The sequence below is a fragment of the Scyliorhinus canicula genome, chromosome 27, assembly GCF_902713615.1.
Source record: "Scyliorhinus canicula chromosome 27, sScyCan1.1, whole genome shotgun sequence".
In the NCBI taxonomy this organism is placed as follows: Eukaryota; Metazoa; Chordata; class Chondrichthyes; order Carcharhiniformes; family Scyliorhinidae; genus Scyliorhinus; species Scyliorhinus canicula.
Genome location: NC_052172.1, coordinates 13,058,250 through 13,078,876, shown reverse-complemented (window position 1 = coordinate 13,078,876; position 20,627 = coordinate 13,058,250). Strand labels below are relative to the sequence as shown.

The 20,627-nt window shown below is 47.4% G+C and overlaps 1 protein-coding gene across 1 annotated transcript in view; it reads right to left on the bottom strand.

Moving 5' to 3' along the window:
* The window catches only part of LOC119957855 (mitogen-activated protein kinase kinase kinase kinase 5-like), a 180,459-nt gene that overhangs the window by 95,729 nt on the left and 64,103 nt on the right, over nt 1-20,627 (bottom strand). The window contains exons 3-6 of the mRNA XM_038786010.1: nt 12,956-13,046; nt 11,225-11,289; nt 4,778-4,833; nt 2,637-2,684 (exon numbers count right to left, since the gene is read on the bottom strand). Coding sequence (XP_038641938.1) covers nt 2,637-2,684; nt 4,778-4,833; nt 11,225-11,289; nt 12,956-13,046 — 260 coding nt within the window. The remainder of the gene's footprint in view (nt 1-2,636; nt 2,685-4,777; nt 4,834-11,224; nt 11,290-12,955; nt 13,047-20,627) is intronic.

The window sequence follows — 20,627 nt, the reverse complement described above, 5'->3', positions numbered from 1 at the left end:
GGTACGCCCACACTGCTGTTAGGGAGGGAGTTCCAGGATTTTGACCCAGCGACAGTGAAGGAGCGGCCGATATATTTCCAAGTCTAGATGGTGAGTGACTGGGAGGGGAACTTCCAGGTGGTGGGGTTCCCAGGTATCCGCTGCTCTTGTCCTTCTAGACAGCAGTGGGCGTGGGTTGGGAAGGTGCTGTCTAAGGAACCTCGGTGAGTTCCTGCTGCGCCTGCTGTAGATGGCACACACGGTTGCCACCGTTTGTCGGTGGTGGAGGGAGCAATCAAACGGGGCTGTTTTGTCCTGGGCGGCTTGTCACTTGTCTGCCCAATCCATCAACTTGCCGTTGTCTTTTTTGAACCAGTGCTGTAATGAGGCCAGGAGAGGAGTGACCCTGGCGAAAACCAAACTGAGCTGCCCTACGTGCCACTGGATCACATTGTTGATGACCTCTTCCATCACTTTGCTGATGATGGAGAGTAGACTGATCGGGCGGTAATTGGCCGGGTTGGATTTGCCCCGTGTCTTGTGTACAGGACACAACTGGGCAATTTTCCACATTGCCGGGTAGATGCCAGTGTTGTAGCTGTACTGGAACAGCTTGGCTAGGGGGTGCAGTAAGTTCTGGAGCACAAGTCTTCAGTACTATTGCCGGGATATTGTCAAGGCCTTTGCAAAAGGCAGTGCCCTCAGCTGTTTCTTGAAATCATGTGGAGTGAATTGAATTGGCTGAAGACTGACATCTGTGATGCTGGGGACCTCTGGAGGAGACCGAGATGGATCATCCACCCGGCACTTCTGGCTTAAGGTTGCTGCGAATGATTCAGCCTTGTCTTTTGCGCTGGGCTCCTCCATCATTGAGAATGAGGATATTGTGGAGCCTCCTCCTCAATGAGTTGTTTAATTGTCCACCGTCATTTACTGCTGGCTGTGTTAGGACTGCAGAGCTTATATTTGATCCGTTGGTTGTGGGATCGCTTAGCTCTGCCGATTACTTGCTGCGTATGCCGTTTGGCACGCAAGTAGTCTTGTGTTGGCATCTTATTTTTAGGTCTGCCCATTGTTGCTCCTGGCATGCCCTCCTGTACTCAGTGAACCAGGGTTAACCTCCTGGCTCCTGCAATACGATAGAGGGTATCCTCAATGTGAAGACGGGACTTTGTCTCCACAGGGACTGTGCGGTGGTCACTCCTACCGACACTGTCATGGACAGATGGACCCGCGGCAGGCAGATTGGTGAGGATGAGGCCTTATCCCTCTTATTGGTTCCCTCACCACCTGCTGCAGTCCCAGTCTAGCAGCTATTGTCCTTTAGGACCCGGCCAGCTCGGTCTGTGTTGGTACTACCCAGCCACTCTTGGTGATGGACATTGAAGTCCCCTCACCCAGAGCATATTCTACACCCTTGCCACCCTCAATGCTTCCTCCAAGTGTTTTTTCAATGTGAAGGAGTACTGATCCATCAGCTGAGGGGGAAACGGTACGTGGTAATCAGCGGCTGGTTTCCATGCTTGACCAGGTGCCATGAGACTTCATGGGGTCCAGAGTCGATGTTGAGGTCTCGCAGGGCAACTCCCTCCCGACTGTACAGCACTGTGCCTCCACCTCTGCTGGGTCTGTCCTGTCAGTGAGACAGGACACACCCAGGAACAGTGATGAAGGTGTCTGGGACATTGTCTGTATGTCTGTGGTAGTTCATGGAGACCCTCCTTCTTGCAGTAACCCATGCTTGATGTAGTGTGGAGTGGTTTCCCACAGGCTATATAACCATTACCCTTTGTCTAACAGCGAGAGATGTCTATGGTCCCTCATGGGCGATGGCTAATTACCCATGTGTAACACCACAGTAGGTCAGTTAGTATACCTGACACATTTAAAATATAATTTACAACAGCAAATGTATTAATATATTTATAATCTAAATTAAACAGGAACACAGTGCTTCCTGACATTATCCCTGAATGGCACAGCTCTGAATTTAGAGTTAATGTTATCCATGTCTTTTAATCTGAAATGCCTTGCCCAGTGCTCACTCCTCTTTAATAACTCAGGTCAAATACCGTAATATATTGACTAATGTGCAATTAAAAGCTTGTACAAGGCCGTACATGTCTTGTCACAAATGTCACTTTCTATTGCCATATTTCATCTTTTCTGTCAACGGTCAGCAATATAATTAGCAGCAGTATCTACATTTCCCATTCAATATTTCTATGTAAACGTCACAGTGCAGTCACCAACTTTGGCCACCAGGTGGCACAGCAGAGCAGGTTGTTCCTTGAAATTCCTCTCAACTCTTGTCACCAGGGCGGCACATTGGTGTACTGGTTAGCACTACTGCCTATGGTGCTGAGCACCTGGGTTCGATCCCGACCCCAGGTCACTGTCCGTGTGGAGTTTGCACATTCACCCCGTGTCTGCATGGGTCTCACCCCCACAACCCAAAGATGTGCAGGGTAGGCGGATTGACCACACTAAATTCCCCCTTAACTGGAAAAAAATAATTGGGTCCTCTAAATTTATTTTTGAAAAACTCTGTAACCATCTTAAAATTATAAAAAAAAACAACTTATATTTATCTAGACCTTGGGTAAGTCCAGGAACAGATTATAAACCCAATAAAAATTGATGCTGGTATGACTTACTTTGATATCTCGATGTATCTTCCCCTGATTGTGCATATATTCCAAACCCTACAGGGAAGCAAAGTACAAAATAGTTTAAATTATAGGTCAACTCTAATATTTTGCCCCGTTCTCTTACCATCCCTCCTCAGGCATTGATTCATAGAGGTTCACAACACAGAAGGAGGTCATTCAGTACATTGGGTCTGTGCCAGAGTTCGCACTTCAGCCACTACCGTGGCTCTTGTTAGGCTCACCCGCAAGTTGTCTTTGCTACCTCAGCCGAAATGATGCTGGGGACAGCGTCAGTTTGTCACAGTCAACGTTGGGTAGCCAATTATATTGTGCCTGACTCAGAAGGTAACATTCCTGCCACTGAGCCTGTAAATTGTGGGTTCAAGTCCCATGTCAGAGATTTAAGTGCATAATCTAGCCTGACACTTCACGGCTGTACTGAGAGAGTGGCAAACTGTTTTTGTGGGGGGGGGGGGGGGGGGGGGGGGGGGTGCTGGCTTTTGCATGGGATGTTAAACTAAGGCTCCGACTGCTCTTTCATGTGGACATTAAAGATCCCATCACACCATTTGAAAGGAGACCAGGTGAGTTCTCCTCAGGGTCTCGAACAACATTTATCCCTCAATCAACAAATTATCTTGTCAATATCAGACATTCACAACTTGGGATGTCTGATCTGAGCACTACACCATAGGAAGGACATAGTGACCTGGGAGGCTGCGAAGCATAGGCGGACTAGAATGATAGCTGCACTCAAAGGACTAAATTACAAGGAGAGGTTGCACAATGTAGAATTCAGACGGTTACAGGGTGATTGATCCAAATCTAAAGATGTGCAGGTTAGGTGGATTGGCCATGATCAATACGCAGGGTTATGGGGATGGGGCCTAGGTTGAGTGCTCTTTCAGTGGGTTGGTGCAGACCTGGTGGGCCGAATGGCCTTCTTCTGCACTGTAGGGATTCTATGGATCCAACGCGCGATGCATGCAGTCAACTTACTTTTGAAATAAGGTCACTGTTGTAACATTAAGAACACAGCAGCGAAAAGATGAATAGCAACGTCCCACAGACAGAACAGATATAAATAACCAAATTTCCATGGTGGAATTTGATCCAGTCACATAACCATTACACTATTGTACAGTATGAACGATTATTGCTGGGCTTCTACCGACAGAGAGGCGAGTGTTGTGCCAACCTGGACTAGTGCGCAGACAATTCCAGCCCCACTTCACCTGGAGTCACAACACAATTGAATTAATCAATAATTCTTAGAAAAATTACGAACGTCTTTACCCCTTGGCTGCCCAATAATTACAGCCACAAGGTTTGTGAATTTAAACACAATTGCTTTGTATTTCTAACAAGAACTAGAATGAAATATGCAGCAAATACAACTGGTTAACTATTATCGACACACACAAGACAGACAAACACAGAGGGGAGTATGGGGTGAAAATTATAAGTAAAAGGGGGTGGGTTTCTCCGACCCGCGTGCGGCACGCGGAGAGAGAGAGCGAGAGCGAGTCGCTGAAAATCATCCCACTCAGGCAGGAATCGCCACCTGTTACCGGGCAGAATACAGCCTTTTGGCCAATTCATTGGCCACCAAAACCTGTCCCCCCCATCTCTCGGGTGCCGAAAAGTCTGCGTCTTGTTGTCCAAGACTATGTTGCAACGCCCTGAATTCTTCTTTCCCTCTGCCGCTCAACTGAAAGATAAATGTCCATTAAGCATCCAGGGTCAAGGTGATAACAGCAAAAATAAAAGGGAAATAGCAGAAGGACCCTTACACGAGGCTTGCCATCAGAGGACAAAAGATCATTGTGGAAACAAAATGTGTGGAGGAAGAACACATATTCTGGCTTCGCTCCCTTTCAGGATTGGCGAGATGTCGACGATTAAACGGACCCATAGGGCAGGTTGCACATTCGCTGAGTGGTTTCGGTGGAATGCAATGATTTTTCTCGGGCGTTCTGATAGTTTACAAGTCAGAAAATGTCCTTTGCGTGACATACACAGGTGAGCGAAATGGTGGAGGTGGTCTCCTTCAGATGAGTCAAGGACAGACAAAATCACAAACATGGTCCCTTTGCTGCGTCTATCTCACTGCAAGTCATCAAACCATTCAGCAACGCCTCTCTCACCTGTAGCGTCTCTCTGCTGATGTAAGCGATCTGTAACTCGGAGAGTGGGCCAGTTACTAGCAGGAAGAAGAGAAAAGAGAAGTTACCGCTGGTTACTCGGCCGTTACAAAAGGTCTTTGTGCTATCAGAAATAAGGGGAAGTATTCAGTTTCACATCCATAAGCCACAATCACAGCTGGTGTCACACATTTACATTTTATTTCTTTACCTGAGTTTCCCTATTTCATTCCCGTTAAGGCCACAGTGATCGATGCTGGTAATGTTACCTGGATCTATGGCTCCAATATCCAAGGTACCGTCTAGTGGATGATGTCTCATCAATCACGAAGATTTAATCCAGATTTAACCCATTGTGTCTATAAAACTATGCAACATATATATGTTTATTTTCCAAACAGACGTTCGATCTTGTCCTACCACCTGAAAGATTTGTGTATGTGAAAGCCCAGGTCCCTCTGTTCCTGCACCCACTTTTAGGATTAACCAGGATTTTAATAGGGGCTTTTCACAGTAACTTCATTTGAAGCCTGCTTGTGACAATAACCAATTTTCATTTCATTTCATTTCATGTTTGACAGGCCAAATGGCCTGCTTCTGCTTCCATTTCTTACCTTCTTATTGAACCATTCAGATTCTGTTGCCTCTGGCTCGATTTCTTCACAAAAATGCATCACTCCAGGCATCTCGGCATTAAACTGCATCTGCCATGGGCTCTCCCATTTCACAATCTATGTCCTCCCGACATCTGCCACCATCTCCCTCACTCTTTACTCGATTTCCAAATTTTCAATCATCTGCAAACTTTGAAATTTTACCTATATACCCAAGTCCATATCATTATATTTATCCAAAGGACCAGTCATAGAATTTACAGTGCAGAAGGAGGCCATTCGGCCCATCTTGGAAAGAGCACCCTACCCAAGGTCAACACCTCCACCCTATGCTCATAACCCAGTAACCCCACCCAACACTAAGGGCAATTTTGGACACTATGGGTAATTTAGCATGGCCAATTCACAGTCTTTGGACTGTGGGAGGAAACCGGAACACCTGGAGGAAACCCACGCACACACGGGGAGGATGTGCAGACTCCGCACAGACAGTGACCCAGCCGGGAATCGAACCTGGGACCCTGGAGCTGTGAAGCGATTGTGCTAACCACTATGCTACCGTGCTGCCCGGTCATCAGACCAGTGACTCCAAAACACTGACACAGCCCAGGGACCTATGAGCTGGTCCAATAACTCCCTTTTCTCACATTCTCAGTAATTCACCGCTCACTCACCCTCAATAACATACCTCCTTCGCACTCTCAGCAACTCACTTCACTCTCAAGTCACCCACCTCCTTATCTCCCTCAGTAACTCACTTTCTTCTTTCAATTTCTCCAATTTTGCTTGGCATTGGATGCCACAATGCTGATCGATCATCCTTCTCTATCTCCTCCTGTCAGTCAACTATTTACCTTCCAATCCCGCTGCTTTGAAGTCTTTTGCCATTGTATCCTTCCAGCAATGTTGCAGAGCATTCTCTTTCTTTCTGCCACTTCCATCTTCATCAGTTGCCTCATCACACTTAGTCTCTCTCTCTCTCCCCACAACAGATAAACCTAACCATTTCAATCCCTTCTCAGCTACTTTCTTCGATGCTTCCACAATCTTCACTGGCCCCCTTGATGTGCTGGTTCCTGATCTTATCCTTTCCCATCACTCCATATCTCTGCGTCCTCATCTGATTAGTATCTGGTTGCCGTTTCCCAAGTTTCTGCACTATATAACAAAGCTGGCCTCAGAACGGTCTTGTATATTTCTCTTCAATTTCAGCAGTATTTTTCTATCACTTTTTAAAATAAATTGAGAGTACCCAATTAATTTTTTTCCAATTAAGGGGCAATTTAACATGGCCAATCCACCGAGCCTGGGCTAAATCTCTGGCTTTTAAAACAGACCAAGGCAGGCCAGCAGCACGGTTCGATTCCCGTACCAGCCTCCCCGAACAGGTGCCGGAATGTGGCGACTAGGGGCTTTTCACAGTAACTTCATTGAAGCCTACTCGTGACAATAAGCGATTTTCATTTCATTTTTCATAGCCTGCACAACTTTGGGTTGTGGGAGCGAAACCCACGCAAACACGGGGAGAATGTGCAAACTCCACACAGAGCCGGGATCGAACCTGGGACCTCGGCGCCGTGAGGCAGCAGTGCTAACCACTGCACCACTGTGCTGCCCCGTACTTTTCTATCACATGACACTCTATTGCAGTTCTTCCAATCACTCCAACCAGGGTGGATTCATTTCTTAATTTTCATTTCTGCCACCGGGTACTTAAACTACTCACTTTCTGAAAGTCTTCACCCGTAATCGATACACCATCGTCTTATCTAAACTCAAATCGATAGCACATGAATTGGGTCTTTGGTCCACTGATTATCCTACACTGCCTAACATTCCTCCCTCCCCCCAACAGCATTAGAAGCAGGTTAACTGGTCAGTCATCAAATCATTACTTTGGAATCCTGCTGTGCACAAATTGCCTGCCGTGTCCACTGATTTTCTGAGGAACTTGTCTCCTCAGTAATTTAGTGTCCGTCAGTTTGGAGCTCGCTATTTCAGTTCCTTTGCATTATCAGGCCGTTCAATGGCTCAGATATTCCGGTAGATTGAGCGATTCTACCAGTTGTGAAGTGGTGCGTACATGTCCTCTCCCAAATGGGAGTCGTGAAGCGTTGCACCTTCACACAACTCTGACTTTTTCAAAACAAGATGTTTTTATCCATTCAAAGAGCAGTAGCCCCCCCCCCCCCCCTCACATTAATTTTAGATCGTGTGCAAAATTAAGACTTATTTGGCCTAACAGAAGCAGAACTCTTGAGAAACCACAAACACAAGCAATCAGAAAGCTGGCCTCTGGTTAGCCCATAATTTATTCAACACATCAGTATGAAAAATACAACGCAACCACACACACATTGGACCAGAAATGTCTGTAAATCTCCAGTGTGCCCTTAGGTGACAATTGACCGCTTTTAAAATCGAGGGGGGGGGGGTGAAGAGGGCCGAGGCCCACAGATGCAGGAAAGGGGGAAAGGGGAAAAGATGTAGAAGGTAATAGTAATAATCTTTATTAGTGCCACAAGTAGGCTTACATTAACACTGCAATGAAGTTACTGTGAAAATCCTCTCGTCGCCACACGCGGAGGGGTCATTGTGGACTTGCTACTGTTAAGCTTTTACACTAACGCTACACTGCAGTGTTAAACAAAGTTCTACACTAACAAAAATGCTCTCGCTAAAATGGCATCTTTAGCTTGCCTGTTCCAGTCATTTAGGGAGATCGTGGTAGCACGGTGGTTAGCACTAGGGCTTCTCAGCTCCAGGGTCCCAGGTTCGATTCCCGGTTGGGATCACTTTGGTGGATTAGCTATGCTAAATTTCCCTAAGAGTCCAAAAAAAGGTTGGGTTTGGTGGGGTTATGGGGTTAGGGTGGAGGAGTGGGACAGGGTGGAGTTGTGGGCTTAGGTAAGGTGCTCTTTCCAAGGGCCGGTGCAGACTCGATGGGCCGAATGGCCTCCTTCTGCACTGTAAATTCTATGATTATATGGTCCCAGGTTTGATTCCCGGCTTGGGTCATTACCTGTGTGGAGTCTGCACGTTCTCCCCGTGTCTGCGGGGGTTTCCTCCGGGTGCTCCGGTTTCCTCCCACAAGTCCCGAAAGATGTGCTCTCTGGTGATTTGAACATTCTGAATTCTCCCTCTGTGTACCCGAACAGGCGCCGGAATGATGGACTTTGGGGGCAACTCCCTTAAAGAGTGACCTGCTTGGCCCATTGCGAGGTCCACTCGTCTAGGCCATGTTTGTAATTACCTGCACCAATTCTCACTCACGTGAATCTCGGCTCCGAGGACCAGAGTCTCATACAGGCTTGGAGAATACGGTGCCCGGCCCATTAATAGAATGCACCCTCCCGCTGGCGGGAACTCTCCGCCAGCAAGGGACCAGACATCGGAACGGGATTGGCTCCCCGCTTTTGCCCGTTGCTGGATTCTCCGCCCGACGTCCGGCATGGTGAAAGAGAGAATCCAGCCCAATTACAATTTCTGCCCTCCCAGGGAATTAAATTCAATTGGTGTAGACAAATTTCAGTCTTGGGAGCCTCTTCTTGTTGATGGCAATGTAATTCATCATCGTCTCTCTGTGCCAGTTTAACTGGGACAGCACGGTAGCATGGTGGTTAGCATAAATGCTTCACAGCTCCAGGGTCCCAGGTTCGATTCCCGGCTGGGTCACTGTCTGTGTGGAGTCTGCACATTCTCCCCGTGTGTGCGTGGGTTTCCTCCGGGTGCTCCGGTTTCCTCCCACAGTCCAAAGATGTGCGGGTTAGGTGGATTGGCCATGCTAAATTGCCCGTAGTGTCCTTAAAAGTAAGGTTAAGGGAGGGGTTGTTGGGTTACGGGTATAGGGTGGATACGTGGGTTTGAGTAGGGTGATCATTGCTCGGCCCAACATCGAGGGCCGAAGGGCCTGTTCTGTGCTGTAATGTTCTATGTTCTAACCTTCAGCCAACTGAGCTGAAGAATATTTGAGGACCGGCATCTCAAACGGTGGGTTTGTTTCCTCCGGGTGCTCCAGTTTCCCCCCCCACAGTCCAAAGATGTGCAGGCTAGGTGGGTCACGGGGTAGGGCGGGGGAGTGGGCTTAGGCAGGGTGCTCTCGGTACAGGCTCGATGGGCTGAATGGCCTCCTTATGCACTGTAGGAATTCTATTCTAGGGAGAGCACGGCATGGTTTACTGGGCAACAGTGACTCCTGCACTTCACAGCTGTAGACAGCAGGGCAGCGCATGCACCCCATAGCACTGGAAAAGGATCATCACCTTCGCAAAACCCTCCAAATCCAAGATAGGCCGTCCACAGTTTCCTTTCCAAAGCCAACAAGTCCAGCATTGAGGCACTAATCACTCAAAACTAACTCTGCTGGATGGGACATGCCTGATACCAGACTCCCAAAACAACTGTCCTATTCGGGACTCAGTCCCAACAGGAAGGTAGTGGAAAATATTTTAAGAGATGTGCTCCCTGTCGATTCATGGGAGACCCTAGTTTATGATTGACCAAAAAGGAGAAACTTTATTTGGGAAGGCGCAGAACGCATTGAGAAACTTAGTCGGGGGCATACAGAGACGGAGTGGAGGTGGAGATGAAAGTGCACAAACCTCCAACCACTGCCCAGCCCTACGAGCCCTCCCTGTGGCAGGGACTGCATATCACATAATAGACTTCTCGACCTCCTCCGTACCCATCAGACTGCAATGGAAGCATATCATCTTCACTCCCAAGGGACTGCCCAAGAAGAAAGGACTCTATTTTCCCTCCCAATCCCAATATCCCTTGATCCCCCCTCATGTCTATCGACTTTAATGTACTCAACGACGGAGCATCCTTTGGAGTCGAGAGTTCCAATGTTTCAGAACTCCGAGTGACGAAATCTTTCCTCATCTCAGTTCAAAATGGCTGATCTCCTATCCTGAGGCAACGTCCCCTAGATCGACACTCCCCAGACAGGGGAACCATCCTCCCAACATCTACCCTGCCAAGCCCTCTCAGAATACTTTTCAACAGGAAACGATTCGATACAATGGGAATAAATGAGAAAGGATTGGGCTTGATGTGGTCCTTTACAATGGGCATGAATAGAAATCAGAGCAGACTCATTGGGTTTCTGTGAGTGAATGGGAGCAATTTTAACCTATTGAGACCAGGAATGGGAAACTAGTTAAGTTTCCTGTGAATAAAGGCTTGATTGTGACTGTTTCTACAGGAGTTGAGAGAGCCAATACTTGATTGAAAGGTTTCAAAAATTAGAAAGGAATTTGAGGCGGCAATTAGGGAAGGAATATTTCCTCTGGCGGGAGGGTCAGTGGTGAGGGGTCTGCAATTTAAAATTGCCTCCGAAAGGGAGGAGGGAGATTAAGAGAAATTTCTTTGCACAGAGAGCAGGAGAGGCGGATATTTTCCACAGGGAATGGTAGAGACAGAGACCATTCCATCTTTTCAGGGAAAATTGGATAAATATTAAAACCAGAGGAACACACAGGGATAGGTAGAGAATGGAACAATGGTGCTCCAGCGAAGGGGCAGCACAAACAGGATGGCCTGAATGGACTCACTTCTCTGCGATAAACCTATGTGCTTGGATAATGTCTGAATCCCACTATTTATGTTCAGATCTCCTAACCTGGTTTCCTTTGTCAGCATTCCTGCCAATCAGAGAGTCAAGGTTCAAGGTCAAAGGTTAGAGGTCAGCAGTATGAGTGGGCCAATCAGTGACTCCTTTTCCCCAGCCTGTGGCCAATAGTACCGGATGCGTTTCAAATGCTGCAATTCCAAGATTTTGGTGCATGGGTTTCTGGAAAGATGTCAATGTTTAAAATGATAAAGCTGGAATTACCATGGTAAATATCCTGCAGTGATCCTCCTCCGCAGAATTCCATACAAATCCATAACTTGTTGGACCTAATGAAAGATAATATAGACTTCCCATCAGACAACACAGGTCATAAATAATTGTATACAGATAAAAGATCAAGAGATGGTGTTGTTTAACTGTCCGCCTCTGCCAACTTTTCTGGTGTCCTCTGGTAGGGTATGTCTACTACAGAGTCATTAGAGCAACTATTCACACTATTTTTTACAAAGTCCCTCACGGAATTGTGAACGTAAGGATGAAAAAGATACATAGAAACTAGGTGGAACGATGGTGAGGAGCAGGAGGCAATGCAGGCATGGTTGGACATGATAGGTGATGGTATCAACATCCTGGGGGGGGGGGGGGTTACCATTGACCAGAAACTGAACTGGAATCATCCATTTAATCAGCCATCAGCCATGGGCAGCAGGGTAGCATGGTGGTTAGCATAAATGCTTCACAGCTCCAGGGTCCCAGGTTCGATTCCCGGCTGGGTCACTGTCTGTGTGGAGTCTGCACGTCCTCCCCTGTGTGCGTGGGTTTCCTCCGGGTGCTCCGGTTTCCTCCCACTGTCCAAAGATGTGCGGGTTAGGTGGATTGGCCATGCTAAATTGCCCGTAGTGTCCTAATAAAAGTAAGGTTAAGGGGGGGGGTTGTTGGGTTACGGGTATAGGGTGGATACGTGGGTTTGAGTAGGGTGATCATGGCTCGGCACAACATTGAGGGCCGAAGGGCGCCTGTTCTGTGCTGTACTGTTCTATGTTCTATGTACTGCGGCTACTACAGAAACAGGTCAGAAGCCGAGAATTCTACAGTGAAGAACTCACCTCCCAACTCCCCAAAGCCTGTCCACCATCTACTGGGCGTCAGTGATGGAGGGGGTGAATGTTTAAGGTGGTGGGAAGGGTGTCAATCAAGTAAGCTACTTTGGTGTGGGCTTCTCGAGTGTTGTTGGAGTTGCACTCATCCAGGCAAGTGGAGTGTCTGTTGCCCCCTATATGGCTCACTGTGAAATTATGTCTGATAATGTTACTCTATTGGGCAGGGGTGGGCAAACTACGGCCCGCTGGCCGCATGCGGCTCGCCAAAGGTCTTTATGCGGCCCACCAAGATCAAGTCATTAAAAAAAAATTTTTTTTTTTAATATTTTATATTTTTTTTAAATATTTTTTTTTATAAGGTTAATTCGGGGGGGGGGGGCTGTTGGGTTACTGGTATAGGGTGGATACGTTGACTTGAGTAGGGTGATCATTGCTCGGCACAACATCGAGGGCCGAAGGGCCTGTTCTGTGCTGTACTGTTCTATGTTCTATATGAGGCGCTCAGAATCATAACCGGGTGAAGCGCCATTTTTGCAAAGTAGAGAAAAAGAGGGCTAAATGCAGGATGCCGCCGGGGGAAGCGCTGAGGTATATGCCGCACGCTAATTGGTTACAACCGGGACTATTAATTAATATACTATGCGGCCCTTTAAAATTGTGAATTTCTGAATGTGGCCCTTGCACGGAAAAGTTTGCCCACCCCTGCTATAGGGTCTTGAGACACTTGAAGATGCTACATAGATGCAAACTGTCATTGCATAGTTGCTCAGGCTTATAATTTACATATGAAGGGGGGGTCATACACTCTTCAGTCAATTACTGCCATTCTATGTAGATTCTGTTGCTGGTTCCGAATTCCTTAATGAGAGTCTTAATCTTAATCTGCTCTTACCTGATGTAGCTTCCGTAATAAGCGACTATATTTTGATGCGTACAGGATTTCACCATAACGATCTCTTGTTGAATAACTGAAAAGTCGTCATCTATTGGAAAAAAGGAACAAAATGTAAATTGTTGTGATTCACTTCCAACATCTCACCCTCGTCCCACGGCACCCTCCCAAGCAGAAGGTACAACACCAGCCCCTTTACCTCGGGTTTAGCACAGGGCTAAATCGCTGGCTTTGAAAGCAGACCAAGGCAGGCCATCAGCGCGGTTCAATTCCCGTACCAGCCTCCCCGAACAGGCGCCGGAATGTGGCGACGAGGGGCTTTTCACAGGAACTTCATTTGAAGCTTATTTGTGACAATAAGGGTTTTTAATTTAATTTAATTTCCATCTCAGGCCCTAAACATTCATTTTAAGTAAGGCAGGGCTTCACATGCTCCGCCTTCAATCTGGTCTATTGCATTGCTGCTCCCAACGGAGTCTGCTCCACTTTGGAGAGACTAAACGCAGACTGGGTGACCGCTTTGCAGAACACCTCCGGTCAGTCCGCAAGCATCCTATCCGGCTGCATCACAGCCTGGTATGGCAACTGCTCGGGGTCCAAGATCGCAAGAAACTGCAGAATGTGGTGAACTCAGCCCAACGCATCACACAAGCTTGCCACCCCCACATTGATTCTGTCTACACCTCCCGCTGCCTCAGGAAGGCAGACAGCATTATCAGAGACCCCCTCCCACCCAGACACTGCCGTCTTCCAGACCCTTCCATCAGGCAGAAGGTACAGAAGTCTGAAGACCCGCACATCCAGACATAGGAACAGCTTCTTCCCCACAGCTACTAGACTCCTCAATGACTCCCCCTCTGTTCCCTGTAAGAACACTATTCACAACGCCCTATGCTGCTCTTGCTCATGCATTTGCTTTGTTTGGCCCCTTGTTCCGCACTGTAACCAATCACTGTTTGTCGATGTACCATTTAATAATAATAATAATAATAATATTTTATTGTCACAAGTATGAAGTTACTGTGAAAAGCCCCTAGTCGCCACATTCCAGTGCCTGTTTGGGTAATGAGCCGGTACGGCTCAATGTTCTCTGTTGATTATTCTTTTTGTCTACTTTGTACGTACTGTGTACGTTCCCTTGGCTGCAGAAAAATACTTTTCATTGTACTTCAGTACATGTGACAATAAATCAAATCAAATAAATCAAATCAAAGCAGGACCCAGAACTTCCTGTCGCACGCCATTTTAACTCACCGCCCTGCTCTCACGTCCACATTTTTATTTCTATCAATTTATTTTCTTCCATCGATCTGTCTTTCCCTCATCATTGTTCCCCCTCCCTCCACTCCACTTTGGCCAACGGTTCCTTTGTTCTGCCACAATCGGCACCCTTCTTCGCCTTAATCACACCATTTATATTCCTTTTGTCTTCTGTCCTCGACATCTTTGCCCATCTCCACCTATCACTGGCCCCCTCTCCAGCCTCACCGCTTCATGTCCCCCCCCCACCCCCCCAACCAGCGCCGGCCCTAGGGTTGCTGGCGCCCTGGGCAAGCTGAACTTCGGCGCCCTTCGGGGGCGGGGCCGAGGGGGGGGCCGAGAGGGGGGGGCCGAGGGGGGCCGGGGCCGAGGGGGGGGCCAAGGGGGGGGCGGGGCCGAAGGGGCCGCGGACGGAGGGGGGGCGGCGGACGGAGGGGGGGGGCGGACGGAGGGGGGGTGTTGGAGGGGGGGCGGAAGGGGCCACCCTGGGGGAGGGCGGCCACCGCGCATGCGCTGGTTAGCACCGGCCCAACTGCGCATGCGCGGGACCCGAGTCTCTGGCGCCCCCTAGCACATGGCGCCCCGGGCGACTGCCCGAGTTGCCGGTACCTTGGGCCGGCCCTGCCCCCAACTACAGTATAAATTTGACCCCATTTCCAGTCTCTCTAGCTATGACAAAGAGTCATCCAGACTCTAAACATTAGCTCTCTTCTCTCTCCACAGATGCTGTCAGACCCGCTGAGAATGTCCAGTATTTTCTGGGGGGTGGTTAATTCCAAAAATATAGCTTACTTACCAGTTAAACAATGCTAACAATAAAAGAAAACAACGCTTAACAAAAAAAGAAAGGGCACGGTAGCACCGTGGTTAGCACTGTTGCATCACAGCTCCAGCGTCCCAGGTTCGATTCCCGGCTTGGGTCTGTGCGGAGTCTGCACGTTTCTCCCCGTGTCTGCGTGGGTTTCCTCCGGGTACTCCGGTTTCCTCCCACAGTCCAAAGACGGGCAGGTTAGGTGGATTGGCCCTGCTAAATTGCCTTTAGTATCTAAAAAGGTTAGGTGGGGTTACTGGGTTACGGGGATAGGGTGAAGGTGTGGGCTTAGGTCGGGGGCTTAGGTTGGGTGCTCTTTCCAAGGGCCGGTGCAGACTCGATGGGCCGAATGGCCTCCTTCTGCACTGTAAATTCTGTGTAATTGATACCTTCTCTATCCCAAATCAAGCAAAACCCATCACAGGTCAAAACCCACTGATAAAGTTAGCAAACACAGGATTACTTGTCATTCCGGAGAGTGGGATTTCTGAAAGACTGATTGAAGACAGAGAAACTCTTTCGGCAAACAGCCTACAGGTCCCTGACAGCCTTCTGCAAAAGCTATTGTTCAGCTTCCAGTTTCCAGGAACGAACTAAACTGCCTGCTACAGACCTGGCTCCTTCTATTAATTAAATCATCCGATCCCACTCAAATCTCAAGACCTACTTACTTAAGCTTAAACACAATGACTCTATCGTTGAGTCATATCAGAGAATATACAGTGCAGAAGGAGGCCATTCGGCCCATCTTGTCTGCACCGGCTCTTGGAAAGAGCACCCTACTTAAGCCCACACCTCCATCCTATCTCTGTAACCCCATCCAAACTTTTTTGGACACCATGGCCAATCCACCTAACCTACACATCTTTGGACTGTGGGAGGAAACTGGACCACCCAGAGGAAACCCATGCAGACACGGGGAGAGCATGCAGACTCCGCACAGACAGTGACCCAAGTTGGGAATCGAACCTGGGATCCTGGAGCTGTGAAGCAACTGTGCTAACCAATGCTGCCCTTTTTTTTCTCCTCAAGACATTGGTAAGACTACACATGGTCACCCTATTATAGAATCATATCAGAGAATCTACAGTGCAGAAGGGGGCCATTGTCTAATTATCTAGCCCCAGAAATCATAACAAAAACACTCCACGTTAACATAAGCAAAACCTGAAAGAATTATCACCACACTTTTACAACAACTTAATTGCACCTTTAGCAGCCACAAAGTCTGTCTGTCTTTTAAACCAGGATTTGAACAAAATATTACATCAGCAGTTCATACACATCCTAACCCAGGCTTTTAAAACTACTTCTGCACCAGATATATACAATGCAATATATATATACACACCAATTTCTTACATTCATAGCAATATCCTTCCCCAAGAAATAGTGAACCAGATGATTGTTTCATTGGCACACTACTGAGGTAAATTTTATACTCCAGATTTAATAATTCAATTTAAATTCTACCAGATGCCATGGTGGGATTTGAATCCATCTCCCATGTGCATTAGCGCTAGATTACTAGTCTGATGGCAGTACCACTACACTACCATCTCCCCAAGGGACAGGAGGAGTATTAAAGGAAGTTTTGCCAGGCGGGCTAGTGGACGGACAAGACATAGTTGAGGCAGCTAATGAGATTGTCGCTATTTTAGTTTGGAGGTAAGCTCAAGGGAACAGTGTAGTTAATTAACTAAGAACTACACCACAAGATTTCATTTTTTAAACAATAAAATCTTTATATATAAATTAAAGAAAGGAAGCTCCTCTATAATTTATAACCATAAATGCTATGAATCTGGTTGTACTTTTATTTAACTGCCGAGGGTTCCCATATCTTACAAAATCTTGAAGATTCATTCACTTCTTCAGCAACCAACTCAAATGTATGCCACAGCACTCCAGAATTCACCTTGACTGATCCCGAGTGCTCCAACTACTCTTTCAAGGTACAATCTTTAGCGGGATCCTTCCATTAGCTTTTAGCCGAATGATCCTCCCAACATTTCCTTAAAGACTTAATGACTGTTGACTCTTCAGCTCTTTGGACCGCTTCTCTCAGCCTTCTCCCACAGCTTCAGTATGGCTGCTGGTCCCAGAGTTGACTCACAGCTCCTAGCTGATGCTTTCTCTCTGTCTATTCCAAGCTGATTTTACAAGGCTAACTATCTTTCACTATGGAGAATCACTGTAGATTTCTTCCTCTAGCTTCAAGCGAGGCTCATCTTCCAGCTTTGTTTCTGCTCGCACGAACTGAAGTCTCCAAGAGCTTGAGCCCATACCCGCATTCCGTCTGATAAATGATTGTTCATATTTTCTTTGCTTAAGGTGCAGGCCTGACTGCTAACTCCTTTTGCGCCTTTGACTCAGTGAGCTGTTCCCTACACCTGATCACGACTCTAACACCCTTCTGTGAGCAAAATACATATAAATTAAACAAAAGAATATGTTAACCACACACAGCCCACCTATATGGCAATGTGACATACTTTGGGATGTTCCTAAACAGAAACAAAAACTAATTTTGTTTTACCCTCACACAACTCTTTGATTCTGTGACATTGATACTCAAATCGATACAATGTCCTATCAGCATTAAGATTAGGGTCCACCAAGAAACTCCTCGCATCTATTTTCTTTTCATCAGGGAACTACATAAATAATTTATTGAGACAAAGATAGACTTGCTGGCTCCATTACAAGCCGAGAGATGGGTCATTCATTGTTCAAGTTCTTACATGACCAACCCTCAATCTGCAAGATAAAAATAAGTTACCTTTTAAATATAGTTAACTCAGGTGTGTTTGATTTGTATTTAATCAGGTTTTCCATTTATAATAATAATAATCTTTATTGCCACAAGTAGGCTGACATTAACACTGCAATGAAGTTACTGTGAAAAGCCCCTAGTTGCCACATTCTGAGCATGTTCGGGTACACAGAGGGAGAATTCAGAATGTCCAATTCACCTAACAGCATGTCTTTCAGGACTTATGGGAGGAAACCGGAGCACCTGGAGGAAACCCACGCGGACACGGTGAGAATGAGTAGACTCCGCACAGACAGTGACCCAAACCGGGAATCGAACCTGGGACCCCGAAGCGGTGAAGCAACAGTGCTAACCACTGTGATACCGTGCCGGCCGTGTACCTTCCGTTTAACACCTTGTTACAATCTAGAGGCAATGTGAACTATCTGAAATTGAGCTTGAAATACCAAATGGAGGAAACCTCCCAGCATTTACTTACGATGTCACTTCAAATAGAAACCAGTAGGGGCAATATTTAGCTCGTGTTCGCCGTCAGCGAGAACAGCGACATGGGCGCAATATGCAGTGAGAATTGGGAAAGCAGCAAGATTGCATTTTCCCATTTTCCAGGCAGCTCACCGGCGACATAATGAGAATCTCCCCACGGAAGGTCAGGAACCTCATTTAAATGCATTCGCACATCATTACCGAGCCCTTCCACCGGGAACCCCCACCTTCACCCCCCCCCCCCAACCCCCCGCCACCTCACTGAATATTCATCCGGCACCAGCAATTTACAACAGCTTCACGAGGTGTACCTCGTCTGCTATGCACACGGGCACATGCACACACATACATGGACCACTATGCCTACCAGAAGCAGGGCCACAGATGGCGGAGCCTCAGAAGAGACAGTACCAGCCACCAGGTCTATTGCTGCAGAACTTCCTCTCTCCAGATATCAGAGGTTCAGTACCGGAGAAGACTGCACCTGCCCCGAGTGGACGGTGGAGCACCTTTGCCAGGTGATGCAAGAGTTGGCACCACATGGATTGGGAAGTCACCCATTGCCTGTGGCCCTGAAACTCACAGCTGCTCTGAACCTCTATGCCAGCCACTCGTTGCAAGGCTGCATGGGTGACCTGTGCAACATCTCACAGTCTGCTGCACATAAGTGCATAAGGGAGGTCACAGATGCATTATTTGCAAGGGTCCACATATGCATCAACTTGGACCTGGACCAGGCAAGCCAGGACGCCATGGCCATAGTGTTATGGGCCAGGGTTTAGAGAACTCTAAAGTGTATCATGGGGTTCACTTGACCCACAACTTTTACGAGATTGTGGTATGGGGAGCACACGGCCCACTCTACAGGTATGGTAGAGCAGAAATGGAAAAGTTCTGGGGCTGTTTAGCACAGGGCTAAATCGCTGGCTTTGAAAGCAAACCAAGCAGGCCAGCAGCACGGTTCGATTCCCGCAACAGCCTCCCTGAACAGGCGCCGGAATGTGGCGACTAGGGGCTTTTCACAGTAACTTCATTTGAAGCCTACTCGTGACAATAAGCGATTTTCATTTCATATTTTTCATTTTCAAGTATTTTTTAAAAGCAAAACAATGTTTATTCTATGAACTCAAGTTAACCTTTTTAAAACATACAGTGAACATCTTAGCAGCCATCAATTCAAATTCAACCCCCAAAGACTACAACACTAAGTAATCCTTAATAACTTCCCAAACAACATCCAGAAGACAAAAGGAACACCTTTTAACAGAAGAACATTAGGTTTACATTCAGTACTGAGAACATTTATAATTCTGAATTCACCAAATGATCAAGAGATAGTCTTTTCATGGCAGAGAGATCAACAGCACACCTGCTCTGTCTGGCTTCAGCTCCAACACTGAAAACAAAACCAAAAACACACCCTGCAGCAAACAGCCAAAAATGAAAGTAAAAAGCTGACAGACAGCCCAGCTCCACCCACACTCTGACATCACTGATAAATACCCATTTCTTAAAGGTACTCTCACATGACAATAGGCTTCCCCCGCATAGCATAAATGCCCGAGGTGCAGGGTGTCATCGACAGCACACACGTGTCTCTGCCCTCCCCGTGACGGCATGGGATGCCTTTTGCGAATCCTTCAATGCCCGGATTGTCTGTGACCATACGATGCGCATCATGCAGGTGTGTGCCCGTTGCCTGGGGAACGTCCACGATAGTTACATCTCAGGGCACACGCGTGATTCCAGCCGTTTGTGAGGGAGAGCAGTGGCTGGCGGATGGCTCCTCGAGCACGAAGGGTACCCACCGAGAAGGTGGCTGACAACACCAGTGCGGAGGCCACAAGCGTCCGCTGAAAGTCGCTACAAGGCTCGTGCGTCAACGTGCGAGATGGTCATGCAGGCAACCGGGCTGCTCAAGATGGGTGCCTGAACGTGTCTGGGGAAGCCCTCCAATACAGCCCCCAGAGGGTGTCACGCATCGTAACGGTCTGCTGCGCTCTGTACAACCTGACACTGCAACGGGGTGAGCAGCTGGACCAGGAGGAGGTGAAGGAGGACAGGTATCTTGAAGGGTATGAGGCCTTGAAGGGGTTAACTACATTAACATCACAGAAAATAGCTTACAATTAACAGTGAAACAATTCTTTACATTATGTGTAAACACTAACTTCTAACTGATGATACCTTCTCCAATCAAGCAAAACCCATCACAGGTCAAAAGCCACTTGTAAATACAATTGCCAAATACAGGGATGCTTGCTGTACGATTAAATAGCGATTTCTTGGAAATACAGCTTGAAGAGAGAGAGAGAGATATCCTGTCAGGAAACAGCCTG